The following is a 16,625-nucleotide window of genomic DNA, read 5'->3' on the forward strand; positions in this document are numbered from 1 at the left end:
TTGTGTTAGGCTCATCGACGTCCTTTTTCAACTTGGCCCAGATCGGTTCAGAATTGGATATAGCTGCCGTATAGACCGATCTTCCGATTTAGGGTCTTAGGCCCATAAAAGCCACATTTTTTGTCCGATTTCACCGAGATTTGGGACAGTGCGTTGTGTTAGGCTCTTCGACGTCCTTTTTCAATTTTGCCCAGATCGGTGGAGATTTACATATAGCTGCCATATAGACCGATCTCTCGATTTAAGGTTTTGGGTCCATAAAAGGCGCATTTATTGTCCGATTTCACCGAGATTTGGGACACTGCGCTGTGTAAGACTTTTCGAAATTTTTCTGCAACTTGGCCCAGATCGGTCCAGATTTGGATATAGCTGCCACATAGACCGATCCCTTAGTTCTAGGTTTTGGGGCCATAAAAGTCACATTTATTGTCCGATTTTGCCGAAATTTGAGACAATGAGTTGTGTTAGGCTCTTCGACGTCGTTTTTCAATTTGGCACAGATCGGTCTAGATTTCAATATAGCTGCCATATACACCGATCTCTCGATTTAAGGTTTTGGGCCCATAAAAAGCGCATTTATAATCCGATTTCACTGAAATTTGACACAGTGACTTATGATAGGCTTTTTGTTCGGTTTATTTTTAGATATAGATACTAAAAATATTGGGTTGCCCAAAAAGTAATTGCGGATTTTTCATATAGTCGGCGTTGACAAATTATTTCACAGCTTGTGACTCTGTAATTGCATTCTTTCTTCTGTCATTTATCAGCTGCTACTTTTAGCTTGCTTTAGAAAAAAAGTGTAAAAAAAGTATATTTGATTAAAGTTCATTCTAAGTTGTATTAAAAAAGCATTTACTTTCTTTTAAAAAATCCGCAATTACTTTTTGGACAACCCAATACCAATATTTTGTTATTCACAATTGAACAATGACTTGTACCGATTAGTATTTGGTCCAAAACGGAACATATTTCCATGTAACTGCTATGGGACATAATGTATGCAATTTATACCGAATTTTGATGAAAGGTGATTTACATATATACCCGGGGTGGTGGGTGTCCAAAGTTCGGCCCGGCCGAACTCAACGCCTTTTTACTTGTTATATATAAGAAGTTTCGGAAAATACCTACCTTGGATGTTGAAAGTCATAATAAAACACTACGCGCAAATTTGAATCAACAAGGATCATAATTGCAACTTCCAAGAGGTAAGGATGTCAAATCGGGAGATCTGTTCATATGGGAGCTATACCAGGTTAAAGACTGATTTGGATCGTACTTGGCACGGTTTTTGAAAGTTGTAAAAGAACACCACGTGCAAAATTTCAGCCATAGTGGATAAAAATTGCTACACAGGCCGACCAAACAGAACGCCCTTTGACTTGTTAGTAATCCTTTTTTGCGAAATTTAACAGATTTTAAAGGTACCCACATCTGTGGGTATCTACATATATTTTTAAACTTCCTATTAGCTTTTTACCATAAATATAAATACAGTTTATTGATATCTTGCGTTTTATTGTTATCTCTATTTCCGGTCATTCTTTATCTATTTCCTGCCATTCTTTAAAAAGGACTACGCTTTAAAATATTTTGCACGTGCATTCAAACAATGATAAATAACTTATATCAAATGCGTATATTTGCTGTCTTCCTCTTTCATTAGAAATTTGACAAATATTCCTATAAAAACGGATGTGTGGGTGTGACCATATTATGTTTGCCTTTTCAGGCAACGAGACATTCATAAATATAATTATATAGCCCTTCAAATCTACGGATGTCACTTACATATCATTCTAAACAAGACATATTTGCTAAGCTCGTGTTATTATCAATGTACGTTTTTTTACCTAGTTGGTAACGAATGGCCAAAGAAGGAAATATCAGACAGAGTGATTTATTAAATGAATTCAATTTGTCAACTTATGCAGAAAGTGTGTCGTCATATTTTCTAGCGAAATGCGCCTTATATGGGCTAAAGACTCTAAATCTATGGGCGATGAGGAAAATATGTATTTGTATGATCGGAAATAAATATTTTGAAGTGTTGCAAACGGAATGACTAACTGAATATACCACCTATCTTATGGTGGTGTGTATAAAAATATACCAAATTTCAAAATTAGCCCATTGACATTCCATTAAGAAACTGGAGCAAACTTGTTTGTCGTCCGATTCAAGTTTAATCCCAATGATAAGAAACTTCTTTTCATAGGCGAATCCATACGGAGTGCCGCAGTGCAACACATCTTTGCGGAGAAGATTTTACATGGTTCTTATACCAAATGGTATAGTACCACGCAAATGGCTCCAGCATTAGGAGTATATAACAACCACTGAAAATTTGTATACCCTCCCCATAGGATGGTGGTATACTAATTTCGTCATTCTGTTTGTAACTACTCGAAATATTCGTCTGAGACCCCATAAAGTATATATATTATTGATCGTCGCGACATTTTATGTCCATCTAGCCATGTCCGTCAGTCCGTCTGTCCGTCCGTCCGTCCGTCCGTCTGTCGAAAGCACGCTAACTTTCGAATGAGTAAAGCTAGCCGCTTGAAATTTTGCACAAATGCTTCATATTAGTGTAGGTCGGATGGGATTGTTAATGGGTCATATCGGTCCATGTTTTGATATAGCGATATAGCAATTCTTATCCGATTCAAATCGGTCCATAACCTGATATAGCTGTCATATAAACCGATCTTGGGTCTTGACTTCTTGAGCCTCTAGAGGGCGCAATTCTTATCCGATTGGAATGAAGTTTTGCACGACGTGTTTTGCTATGACTTCCAACAACATACCTGTTTTTTTGGACTGAATCGGCCTATAGCCTGATATAAATCGATCTCTTTATTTACTTCTTGAGCCCCCAAAGGGCGCAATTTTATTTGAATTGGCTGATATTTTACACAAGTCTCCAACATATTATTTAATTATGGTCTTGATATCGCTCTAATAGCAGAGCAAATTTTTTCTTTTATCCTTTTTTGCCTAAGTAGAGATGGCAGGAAAAGAACTCGACAAATCCGATCCATGGTGGAGGGTATATAAGATTCGGCCCGGCCGAACTTAGCACGTTTTTACTTGTTTATAATGTTCTCGCTAGGATTTGAAGCCAGGCGTTCAGTGTCATATGCGGACATGTTAATCATATGCGGACATGCTCGATCATAATACCGTCCTGCAGGCGGATATCCGGGCGATCACGGAATGCGTGAGGTGGTGTGGTGTTAACGTAAGAACGTCGAGTATAAATATCTTTAGACACAGTAAACCTGGCAATAACAACCAGGACGATAAGGTCACGAACAGTTTTGGAGTTTAAGAAGGAGATTAACGCCTTCTCTGAGGTTGGCACAATCCGCATCGTTTGGGTGCCGAGCCATAGCAAAGTAAGGGGAATGAGGACTGCCGTCAATAGATTTGGTTAACCCGAAGACTTTCGGGCCGACCAAGACGAAGCTATTACTGAAAGGAAGTAAGAAAGAGGTCAGTATAGCTTTCACTCATGCAAAATCGGTGCGGCAAGTGATAGCATGTAAGGAAGATGATGAGACATTGGTGTATTTTCTATGTCATTATCTGGCTTACGAGACTAACAGACATCGGTACTTAGGTGGGGACACATACCAGACATGAGCCAACTTAAGGGCGTAGTATGGAAAACAATTGGGGATTTTGTAAGTAGCAAGGAATTTAACATAGATTTTCTTTTTCGAGGTTACTTTTTAGTATTTAGAGCGCACAACAAGGCAACAGGGCATATCGGTTGAAAGATATTTATGGGAGCTATATATAAATCCGATCCGACTATATATAAATCCGATCCGATTCTGAAATTTTGCACACATATTGCGTAGTCAAAAAAATCACTTCGTGCCAAATTTGGTAAAGATCGGAAGGAAATTGTGCCTTCTACAGACTTAATAGGTCAAATCGGATGAAAGATGTATATGGGAGCTATATCTAAATCTGAAACGATTTAGATGAAATTTTGTAACAATTGGGACAAAATTGTGGCTTCCACAACTTTAAAGGGGCACATTGGATGAAAGATTTATATGGGAGTTATATATAAATCTGGACCGATTTTTTTCAAAATCAATAGCGTTCATCCATGGACCAAAAAAGAGACTTATGCAAAATTTTGTAAAATCGGACAACAAATGCGACCTGTACCTTGATTACAAGAATACATGGACAAACAGACAGACGGACATAGCTAAATCGAATCAGGAAGTGATTCGAAGCCAATCGGTATACTCATCAATGGGTCTACCTCGTCTCCTTCTTAGCGTTGCTAACAAATGCACAAATATATAATACACTGTACCACAGTTGTGGTGTATAAAGCTTTTATGGGCTTCAGACCCTTTATCGGCAGATCGGTCTATATAACAGCTGTATCTAAAAATGATCCGATCTGTACCATATTCGTTGTGAGGCTTAAAACTGCGTACTATTCCAAATTACAGCGAAATCAGATAAAAAATAAAGCATTTATGGCCTTCAGAACCTAAAACGGGAGATCGGTCTATATGACAGCTATATCTCAATACCGATCTAATCCATATTTAGATCAGATGTCGGGAGGCTTAAAATTACCCACTGTCTCAAATTTCAGCAAAATTGCATGAAAAATAAAGTTGTAACGGGCATTAGACCCTTTATCGGAAAATCGGTCTATATAGGAGCTATATCGAAATGTGGTCCGATTTGGCCCGTTCACGAACTACCAAATTTCACCTCAATATCTTAGTTTTTGAAGGCTCTAGAGTGATTACAACAAACGGACGGACAGACGAATAGTCAGACAGACGGACAGACACACGGACATCGTTAAATCGTCTTAGAATTTTACGACGATCCGAAATATGTATACTTTGTAGGGTCGGAAATTGATATTTCAATGTGTTGCAAACGGAATGACTAAATGAATATACCCCCTATCCTACGGTGGTGGGTATAAAAAGGTTGGAATTTGTAGCAATTATCTCCAACAGAGTGAGTTAGGTAGTTCACAGCTAGAACTACCTACCAATTAGACCAATTAAAAATAAAAAAAAATCATTTCGAGAGACAATTGTAGAGTAAAATAATTTTTTCGGGTTACTCAATACTTGAAGTTGAAGGCTTCATATTAAACAAGTAAAAGCCTGCTAAGTTCGGCCGGGCCGAATCTTATGTACACTCCACCATGGATCGCATTTGTCGAGTTCTATGCGCGGTATCTCTTTTTAGGCAAACAAAGAATATTGAATAAGAACTGTTATGCTATTGGAGCTATATAAAGTTATAGTCCGATTCGGACCATAAATGAAGTGAATGCTGAACATTATAGAAGACATTGTGTAATATTTCAGTCCATTGGGATAAAATTGAGCTTTGTAGAGGCTTAAGAAGCAAAATCGGGAGATCGGTTTATATGGAGGCTGTATCAAGCTATAGATCGATTAAGATCATAGTGAACACGTATGTTGAAGGTGATGGGAGATGTCGATGTACAAAGTTTCTGCCAAATCTGATGAGAATTGCACTCTCTAGCGGCTCAATAGTCAAGATCCCATATCTGTTTAAAGGGCAGATATATCAGGTTATGCACCGATTAGCGTCATACTTAGCACAGTTATTGGAAGTCATAACAAAACATCTCGTGCAAAATTTCAGCCAAATCGGATGAGACTTGCGCGCTCTATTGGCTCAAGAAGTCAACATCCATGATCGGTTTATATGGCAGCTATACCAGATTATAAACCGATTTGAATCATACTTAACACAGTTGTTGAAAGTGATACCAAAACACTACGTGCAAATTTCAGCCAAATCGGATAAGAATTGCGCCTTCTAGAACTTAAGAAGTCAAGACCCAAGATCGGTTTATATTGCAGCTATATCAAAAAATGGACCGATTTGGCCCATATACAATCCCAACCGACCTACACTAATATAAAGTATTTGTGCAAAATTTCAAGCGCCTAGCTTTACACTTTCGAAAGTTATCGTGCTTTCGGATATGGCTAGATCGACGGATATGGCTAGATCGACTTAAAATGACATGACGATTAAGAATATATATATAATTTATGAGATGCATATTTCGAGATGTTACAAACATAATGATGAAATTAGTATACCCCCATCCTATGGTGGAGGGTATAAAAATCAATTAAGCGCCATTTTGAGGGCCAAATCTTGGTTCATATCATCCAAGGGTTGTTGTTGTAGCCACATTTTCATGTGAAGATCGCGATCCTCGTCTAGCTCGTGAAGGTAAGCAAGCTCGTTCCGTTCCAAAGGAACGATCGCCGCGGGAACAGGTTGACCATTGGTTATTTAATGGCGCCAATAACCCGCTTTGTCATATCGAGCATTATATGCACTCAGTATTTGTGCAAGAGCCGATGCCGCCTGGCCTCTCACTGAGACTTTCCGCTCGATACCGCTGTTTGTCCGCGACTGCCGTTGCAGCTACTTCGTATAGAGCATTCCACTATCCGCAACCTGTGGGCGCGCCCGGTAGCTCGCAGCTAAGCTTCTCGTGACAGCAATGAACACCACACAAATTGGAGCTGAATGTTCCAGCCTGTGTGGTGCACACAGCTATCCCGTCCCAGTGTGTAACGGTTTTGTGGAAATTCTTCTCCTCATTACTGCCGGCCTTGTCCGACTTTAGACCTTCCTTTCTTGTTTTTTTTTTTGTACATTTTTTACAAACTCCTTAGTGGCGGGTTACTATGATTCAGTTCAGCCTAACTAGCCGCGATATTACTTGGTTTGGTAAAGGCGCTTGTGCATATTCTCTCCCCCCATTCCTGTTCAAATTACAATATCTATCTCCATATGCTATTCAATAACATTTTCAATATTGTATCTGACTTAACGAAATTTATGGCTTCACGGTATTTTGGTACTCGTAACAATGAAAGAAATATTGCAGCTGAAAATGTATAAAACACAAACATACCGAAAGGAAAAACAGATACTTAACTGTTTTTATTTTCGGCTGCTTGTATTGGGAATAAAAATAAAAAACTTTCCTATATAAAAAAGCAAGGGTGTGACCATAACAAGTATCTCATTATTCGCCAAGGATTCATGCATAATTGAAATTTCATTGTCCTTCAAATCGATATTATTACATACTTGTCAGGGCCATACTAATTGCAGTGTGTTTTATTGGGCTGGCAATGAATATTGTTGATAGAAATGCTATTCTTATTTGTATATCACTTCATGATTATTCTTTTCCTAAAGCCTGTGAAAAAAATTATCTACATTCAAGTTGAGTAGAAAAGGAATACAATTAATAATCCTACGGATTCAACAAGGTGAAACTAAAGGTCTATAGAAGCGGTGATGTTGGGGAATCAGAAGACGACTCAGCAGTTGTTGCTGAACATTTGCCTAAGGAACCATCGACCACATAGCTTATGTCTGGGCGATTGCAGGAGACTAAAAATTCCCCTAGCCACAGTCGAAACTGCAGGGGACGACAAGCCCTGTGTGGGTGGGTCATCCGGCAGGACTGGGCCCAAGCTGTGCTCCAGCGGGGAAGGACGGAACTCAAAAAGCAGCTGCTAGTGAAACATCTAAGGAGGAATTTTCCACACCGCAAGTGTTGAGTGTCCTGTCATCAAAGATATGTGCGGTCTAGCGTTGTCCTGGTGGAATATGACACCTTTACGATTGACAAATTCTGGTCGCTTCTCTTTAATGGCTGTATTCAATTTGTCCAATTGTTGACAGTAAATCCGAACTAATCGTTTGGTTCCTTGGAAGCAGCTCAAAATATACCACACCCTTCCAATCCCACCAAACAGACAGCTGCTAGTGAAACATCTAAGGAGGAATTTTCCACAACGCAAGTGTCGAGTGTCCTGAGGAAGAGTGGTTACACTACTTTCTCACCTACTCCTTAATGCGTATGGAAGCTCATCATGACGAGATCTGTCGAATCTTGTGAGGATGAACTCCTGGCGGAATCAGAGGACGAGGCTATCGCAACAATGGTGGAAGTTCTGAATCCGGACAATTGTCCGGGATTTGACGTGGTTCTTATCCAGGAACCATGGGTATGTGGAGGAATTGTACGTGGACTAAGAACTCCGGGATTCAAACTACTCAAGGGTGCGGGGAATGGGAGAAACACAGCCTGTATTCTTGCAAAGTGTAGTCTAAATGTTTTTCTTCTTCTGTCGCTAAGCACTGACGATTCACTTGAAGCCAGCCTTGATATAAACAAGTCTCATTACTGGCTGGTTTCCCTATATATGGCACACGATTCAGAGATGTCGACTTCAAGCCTTAAGTTGCTGGTTGAAGCCGTTTCTGCAGGGAAAAGGAGCCTCATTGTAGGAAGTGATGCTAATGCACAACACCAGACATGGGGGAAGTTCGGATTTTAACGAAAGGGGATAAACCGACTTTTATTACCAGGAACAGGCAGGAGGTACTAGATATTGCCTTTGTATCGGAAGTTATAAGTGGAAGAATATGCGACTGGGATGTGTTGGATGACCACAGCTTCTCCGATTATCGTTATATAAGTTTCTGCATTGGAGAAAATACTGCAGTAGTGGTCCCTCGGCTAAACAAAATAAAGGCGGATTGGGATAAATTTCGGCACAAAATCTTACGTCTATCTCTTCAAGATCAGAAAAGGAAGTGGAAACTGCGGAGGATGTAGGCATAATGGTCAAGCGATTCACGAAGGCCCTTAATAAGTTGCTTGTGTTAGCAAGACCCAGTGCCAAGCCAACGGGCAAACAGCGACCGCCATGGTGGACCCTAGAGCTGGTTGGCATAAGGAAGGACTGCAAAAAACTCTTCAACAAGGCGAAAGCCCCAAGATTACCATACGATTGCGACATCTATAAGGCTGAGCTAAGAAAAAATATGGGTGAGAAGGCCACTGTAGATCAGAGGTTAGCATGTCCGAATCCTGGCAGGAATATCAGAAAATTTTTTAGCAGTGGTTATCCCCTTCCAATGCTGGCGAAATCTGTGAGATATTTTGCCATATAAGAACTTCTCCCCAGAGAGGTGTTGCTCTGCGGCATGCCGTTCCGGCTCGGCTATAAAAAGGAGGTCCCTTTGAGCTCAAAATTGAATCGGACAGCACTCATTGATATGTGAGAAGTTTGTCCATGTTCCTCAATGGAATGTTCATGGGCAAATTTACAATTGTTGAGAAAAGCTCAGAACAAATCCTAGATGGAATTCTGCAGCTCTGTGGAGTAGACACCTGAGGCCTCTAGGCTAAGGAAGAATCTGTCCTCGAGACCTATTACGGTGTGGTATATTTAGAAGTGAGAGAATGGATGGACAATGTCTAGTGAGGAAACACTAGAACTACTCGTTGATACACACTTCCCTTGAAATTCTCTAACGGGCAACGTGGTTGTCACTGGTTCATGCCGCTCCGATTCGGCTATAAAAAGGAGGTCCCTTTGAGCTAAAAATTGAATCGGACAGCACTCATTGATATGTGAGAAGTTTGTCCATGTTCCTCAATGGAAATCCTAGATAGAATTCTGCAGCTCCGTGGAGGAGACACCTGAGGCCTCTAGGCTAGGGAAGATTCTGTCCTCGAGACCTATTACGGTGTGGCATATTCAGAAGTGAGAGAATGGATGGACAATGTCTAGTGAGGAATCCTGGTTGGATTTCTGCTGCTCTGTGGAGGATTCATCTGAAGCCTCTAAGCTAAGGAAGAATCTGTCCTCGAGACCTATTAGGATGGGGGTATATTCAGAAGTCAGAGGATGTATGGACAATGTCTTGTGAGGAAACTCAAGAACCACTCGTTGATACGCATTATCTGGGAAATTCTCCAACGGACAACGTGGCGCCAGAAGATGTTGTCACTGGTATGCAATCGTCGGAGGCTATTAGGGAAATTGCGTCTGAGTCGAAAATCCTTTGGCGATAAGAAGTTTCGACTCCTTTCAGTCGCCAGGCCATGATGATGTAACACCGGTTGAATTACAATCTGCGTCTGATTGAGCGATTTCTTGGCCTAGGCAGATATACTCTGATTGTATTAGCATGTCATATATACCTGTGATATGGAGGGACACGAAGGTCATTTTCATTCCGAAAGCAGGAAAACCCTACCACACGAAGACGAAAGATTTTCGTTCTATTAGTCTGTTAACCCTGATTGGTGAAGTCTCTTGAGAGGTTGATAGAAATATATCTTAACACAAAGATCCCTGGAGATCGCCTGTCGCGGCAGCAGCATGAAAGGCAAGAAAAGGTAAAATCAAGTCCTTAGAAACAGCCCTTCATGACCTAGTAGGCTACATATAGGGTTCTCTCGCTGTCAAGGAATATACAATGGTGGAATTTCTTGAAGGTGCTTTCAATAATGTAAAAGCGACGTCAAAAATGAAGGAGTTGGAGTTTCTAGGCAGCAACTCTACCGTAAGAAAGTTGATTACTTATTAAAATATTCAAGTTTTACATAGCATAGTTGCCAGCATTAGGAGGGGAAAGCACTGTTGACAATTTTTTCTGATGGTCTCACCAGGATTCGAACCCAGGCGTTCAGCATCATAGGCGGACATTCTAACCTCAGCGCTACGGTGGCCTCCTACCTACACATGGGGACGTAAGACTAATGTAGAAGAATTTGGCCTATATACTCCCATCCATCTGTACAGAATTCCATTAGCTGTCTACATCTGTTGTTTGTCATTTTGCCCTTTGATCTCCTTTGAACACCAATGCCAGCTGTAAAAAGGTCATCACACGCCTCCGACAATTCGGAGGTAAATCTAAGAATACGGTGTCTTAGTCTCTGACTTACCACAAAGTCTTTGAATAAAATTAGTAATGGGTACACTCAAGGGTGTAGGGAACTGGATTCTGCCCTACATTAGCTCTTCCATAATTTTTTCAAAACAGTCAACTCATCAAAAACGTTCTTAAATTTCAATAGAAAATGTAATCGCCGTATATGGCTTCAGGCATCAGGCTTTGTATTTGTTGATGTAATTACTAATCTATTAATCAAATCTATCAAATCGTTTCCATTCCAAGTAATTACTATTTCTGAATGTTAACTATAAATAGTCTTGAAATTCACATTAGACGAGTCAGTGAACATTTCGAACGCTTAGGCTCCTTTAATTAAAAAAAATTTTAACGAAAATGCATACTCTTTACATTGCTGCCGTCTTAGCTGCCATTTGTGTGGCCATTAATGCTCAAGTCAATTTTCCTGTAAGTTTGGAAAATTTTAAAGTTTTTTAATATTAAAATAATATTATTTTATTTGATTTCATTGTTCAATTGTGATTTAAGGAGCCACAAGTAATCCAACCGCTTGAGGTAAGTTTTAAGTTGAGAATTTTAAAAAAATTTATAGATTGTTGATCTAAAATATATGAAAAAATTGTATTCACATGTAACTGAATTTGTTTGTCAAAATTGTCGATTTGCATACGATTAATCATTTTGGCTATCACACCTGTATGTTATTTTCGTATGACATAACCTAAAAATTTGAGCAAAAGCTGATTTTTTAATGCGCAAAAATTGGTAAAGTTGTGAGAAAGCTGGTTAAGTCATAAATTTGTGAAAACATTTCAAATTGGGGTTGCTTTCATTTGACTGAAAAAACAAGTAAAAAGGCGGTAAGTTCGGCCGGGCCGAACTTTGGATACCCACCACCTCGGGTATATATATAAACCACCTTTCATCAAAATCCAGTGAAAATTTCATAACTTATGTCCCATGGCAGTTATATCGAAATATGTTTCGTTTTGCATCAAATACTAATAAATACAAGTTCACTTGTGTATAACAAAATATTGGTCTTTTTAGTAGCTATATCTAAAAATAAACCAATCTGAACCATGCACATGGAAACATGGATGTCGAAAAGCCTAACATAAGTCACTGTGTCAAATTTCAGCGAACTCAGATAATAAATATGGCTTTTATGGGCCTAAGACCCTAAATCGGAGGATCGGTCTATATGGCAGCTATAACCAAATCTAGACCGATATGTGCCATATTGCAGAAGTATGTCAAGGGGCTTTAATTAACTCTCTTTCCCAAATTTCGGCGAAATTTTACAATAAATGCGCCTTTTATGGGCCCATAACCTTAAATCGAGGGATCGGTCTATATGGTAGCTATATCCAAACCTGATCCGATCAAGGCCAAATTGACGAAGGATGGCGAAGGGCCTAACACAACTCACTATCCCAAATTTCAGCGGAATCGGATAATAAATGTGGCTTTTACAGCACTAAGACCCTAAATCGGAGGATTGGTATGTATGGCAGCTGTATCCAAATCTGAACCGATCTGGGCCAAATTAACGAAAGATGTCGTAGGGCCTAACACAACTCACTGTCCGAAATTTCAGCGAACTCGGATAATAAATGTGGCTTTTATTGGCCTAAGACCCTAAATTGGCGGATCGGTCTATATGGGGGCTATATCAAGATATAGTCCGATATAGTCCATCTTCGAACTTAACCTGCTTATGGACAAAAAAAAGAATCTGTGCAAAGTTTCAGCTCAATATCTCTATTTTTAAAGACTGTAGCGTGATTTCAACCGACAGACGGACGGACATGTCTAGATCGTCTTAGATTTTTACGCTGATCAGGAATATACATACTTTATAGTGTCGGAAATGGATATTTCGATGTGTTGCAAATAGAATGACAAAACGAATATACCCCCATCCTTCGGTGGTGGGTATAAAAACAGATGATTTCTTTATGTTTTGTCAGAAGGAATAGAGCACGCTTTAATCGAAAAAAAATACATGTGCTATTTCGAAAAGTGATTTTCATATGTTAGTTTCGGGTGCTACACGCATTTGGGCCATTTAAGTCCCCTGGGCCGGACGGCATTTATCCAAGAATGCTGCAGGAGGCCTTCGACCTTCTGTATCACAAATTGCCTATGTTTCCAAATCTTGGAAAGCTGCAATACAGTTCGGCGAATGACTTTAGACCGATTAGTCTCTCCTCCTTCCTTGTCAAGACGTTGGAGAGGATTTTGGACCTTCATATCAGAAGGAAGTAAGGACGTCCGTGCATTGCATGATGTAGTACATCATCCTGAGAGACATATCGATTATAAGGGGTATACCCTGGCGGCATTTCTGGATATTAAAGGGACCTTTAACAACGTAAGCTCCTCTGCCACAGATGCGATACTTAGGGGTGCGGGTTTGGGGAACAGTGTGATCGCTTGGATAATGAATATGCTATGGAGCAGGTAGCTATCGGTTACTGTCGGTGGTTAGTGAATGTCACTAGGTTTACACCTCATAGAGGGGTGATATCACCTCTGCTTTGGATCCTCGTGATGGACGGTCTTTTTTAAAGACTAGCAAAGTTGTGTGTTCGAATATGTGCGTATGCAGATGATCTAGTTATTCTCGCCACAGGGACACGGTTTCGGATGATTTGGATGGTGCTGCTTGGCTGCACTGCTACTTGGGCCAAGGGACGGAATTGGTCTTGTTTACGCGTCCTTTTGACTACACGCGCTGCAGGGGGTGACTTTACAGTTATCACAGTCTGTAAACATTTTTGGGAGTGATTCTAGACAGCAAATTGGATTGGAGGCTGATCATGGGGTGTAGAATTAGAAAGGCGTTTGCGGCATTGCATTCGCGTCAGAAGGTCGTAGGGATGATCTGGAAGCTTTTGGATACGGTTTCGAAAGTTTTGGAGCAATTGGCTGCACTGGTACTTGGGCCGAGGGTTGCGGTCTGGGTGTGAATGCGAGGAAGATGGAATTGGTCCTGTTTACTCGTAGGCGCAGAATACCGTTCTTTAGACTACCCACACTGCAGGGGGTGACATTTCAGTTATCACAGTCTTAAAAGTTGTTGAGGTGATTCTAGACAGCAAATTTAATTGGAGGTTGAACATGGGGTCAAGAATTAGAAAGGCGTTTGCGGCATTGTATTCGTGTCAGAGGCTCGTAGGGAGTAAGTGGGGTTTGAGGCCCAGGCTTATGCACTGGTTGTTCTCTGGTAAGACCAGTCCTGGCATATAGTTGCCACGTCTGGTGGACAGTGACGGATTTGGCGTCACATCCCCGAAACCCAAAACAGAGTGAATAGAGTCGTACTTAGATTTGTTTCGGGGCTATGGGCAACATCGCGACTGGATCATTGGAAGTTATGTTGGGAATTCCTTGTTTACAAGGGAGGTAGTGGAGAGAGCTCTTCTCAGATTGTCGCAGCTTGACTTGATTCGCGCATCACCGGCGAGACATTTGCGAATATTGGATAATACCTTGGAGGTCTCTCAGGTAGACATCCAGATGGGAATGGACGTGGTGGATAAAGTAGAGCTGGCAAACTATCGATAATCGCAACATTCGATATTTTCGATAGTTTTAATAATAAACATCGCTAGTATCGATACTATCGTTAATTTGCGATCACCTGTATTTTAAACGAAAATGAGAAGTTAAAACCAGGAGATCGATCTCCCATCGATCTCATATAAAAGCAATATCAATGCACAGACCAAATAAAACCAATGTTTATAAAGTCTGTTGGAAGTCATGAGAGCAATCAATGCAAAAAATGTTAGTCTAATCGGATGAAAATTGCGCTCTCTACAGGCTCAATGTATCTTAAAGGATAAATTCTGTGTCGGATTGCTTATTTCTGTTTAGTTTTGCAAAAAAAATTAACAATCGATATTTAGTAAAAAAAATTAAATATAAATAGTGCCATAGATATTTTGTCAACTCAAGGATAAAGGACTGCGGATAAAGTTACCAACCCTGGAGGAGTGGCAGAAAGGGCGGTTTAGGTTTTCATGCATTAACATTTTTACAGATGAATCGAAGATGGAAAATGGAACAGGGTGTGGTATCTATTCTAGTGAACTCGATATCAATGTCTCCTTGTGCATGAGGGATGATTGCATTGATCTTTCAAGCAGAGGTGTATGCGATGGCTGTAGCAGCGGAATTTGTGTTGTCTATGAATATCGGGCGGTCAGAAATTCATTTCTTTAGCGACAGTTAAGCAACATTGAAGGCTTTAAAAAATACGTGTGTGAGTTTTAAGGTCCTGGGCCGTCTACAGGTATGCCATGCGACATAGAGGGAAATGGAAAAACCCATGTATTCGCTAAGTCTGGAGTGAATCTCCCCCTTATGTTATGTATGTGTATCCTCTCCTTTCGAAAATATTTTATGGTCTCAAAAGAAACTTTGTTGTATCGCTGGAATGCAAGCCTAGCTTGTGAGCAAACAAAGCTGATGTGGCACGAACGTTCGAAGCAGAACAAAGACGCTTTATTGTCAATTGGGGAGGATGCATTTAAATGCGATCATTGGGTTCGTAACTGGACACAATAAGCTAACGAAACATTTGTCTCGCATAGGCATTAGAAATTATGATATCTGCCGCTGGTGTGATGATCAGTGTTGCCGTTTTCGGTAGGTTCACTACTAAAATTGGTAGGTTGGTAGGCTGACCACAATTTTTGATAGTTTTTTCCAACAAATAAATACAAAGAATAAAATTTCATGTAAGAGGACAACTTATGACTTTAATTCCTTATTGTTATCAAAATTTAAGCTTCATAACGTTGGCGGTCGTCACAAGTTAGAAGGGGATGATATAAAGGAGGCCGAAGACGAGCTAACCAAATCTTTGACAAAAATAGCTTCCGGAGAAAATGGCCCTCATTACAGGTAATTTTTATAAAAAAAAAAAACAATTAAAAGCTTTAATCTGAAACATCAATATTTTATATCAAAAGATACATAATATTATATAATAAAACTTTAAAATTCATGAAGTGAAAATTAAAAAATAAAAAACACAATAATTAAATTAAATATAAAAACTTTTAAGTTTAAAATTGAAAATTTAAACAGAAAAAATCAAAAGGTTTAAAATTTTAATTTTTATTATAATATATTATTACTTGTTTTTCACACAGGTTGGAAAAAATCCATGCCGCATATAAAGCAATTGTTGCTGGCTTTAGGTATGACATCAATGCGGATCTTGTGGACGATGATAATAAGGGCGAAACTAAAAACTGCGACGTCCAGATTTGGTCCAAATCTGTGAATGAAGGCAGCAGAGTCACTTTCAAGTGCTATCAAGAACCTGTGGTGGTCCGAGAACACGAAACTTAATTTTTTAATTTTTTATCAAATCGTAGGTGGTTTATAATTCTCACAAATAAATGTCTTAATAAAGAACAGTGAGAATAATTTAGCAAATTTAAATTTTTGTCTAATTTTGTTTTCAATATGGTTGGAAGGTTGGTTTTAATTTGCCAAAACAAATACATTAATACGCTTAGGATAGGTTGGGTTAAGTTAAAGTGGCAGTCTGCCAAAAGACTCACCTAGACGGTTTCGTCCATTGTGATACCACAGGAACAGAAGAAGGAAGATGCCTTTTAGTTTCTACGTTTGAACCATCCAAATCTCTTTAAAAAGCCCAACAAATTGCGAACATTCACATCCGCTAAATCCGATAGGTTCTCAAAGAGCGGGACACACACACAGAATGTGCTCAATAGTCTCTTCTTGTTCGATGTCCTCACAGCTTCTGCAAAATTCTTGTGCCCAACCACTTGCTAACGTTCACATCC

The 16,625-nt window shown here is 39.7% G+C and overlaps 1 protein-coding gene across 1 annotated transcript; it reads left to right on the forward strand.

Annotated features, from left to right (window-relative positions):
- The first annotated feature begins 11,095 nt into the window (after positions 1–11,095).
- LOC106085882 (sarcocystatin-A-like) lies at positions 11,096–16,254 on the forward strand. The gene is made up of 4 exons (XM_013250327.2): positions 11,096–11,238; positions 11,320–11,346; positions 15,593–15,708; positions 15,960–16,254. Exons 1-4 carry the CDS (start codon positions 11,167–11,169, stop codon positions 16,159–16,161), a joined length of 417 nt encoding a protein of 138 aa, XP_013105781.2. The 5' UTR covers positions 11,096–11,166; the 3' UTR covers positions 16,162–16,254.
- Positions 16,255–16,625: the final 371 nt, after the last annotated feature.

Source organism: Stomoxys calcitrans, chromosome 2 (genome assembly GCF_963082655.1).
Source record: "Stomoxys calcitrans chromosome 2, idStoCalc2.1, whole genome shotgun sequence".
NCBI lineage: Eukaryota > Metazoa > Arthropoda > Insecta > Diptera > Muscidae > Stomoxys > Stomoxys calcitrans.

Bases quoted from the DNA above. Each gene is read 5' to 3' on its own strand.
- LOC106085882 (XM_013250327.2), top strand. From the start codon at position 11,167: ATGCATACTCTTTACATTGCTGCCGTCTTAGCTGCCATTTGTGTGGCC. The intron at 11,239-11,319 runs GTAAGTTTGGAA...TTGTGATTTAAG, and splicing joins ATGCTCAAGTCAATTTTCCT to GAGCCACAAGTAATCCAACC. The intron at 11,347-15,592 runs GTAAGTTTTAAG...TCAAAATTTAAG, and splicing joins AAGTAATCCAACCGCTTGAG to CTTCATAACGTTGGCGGTCG.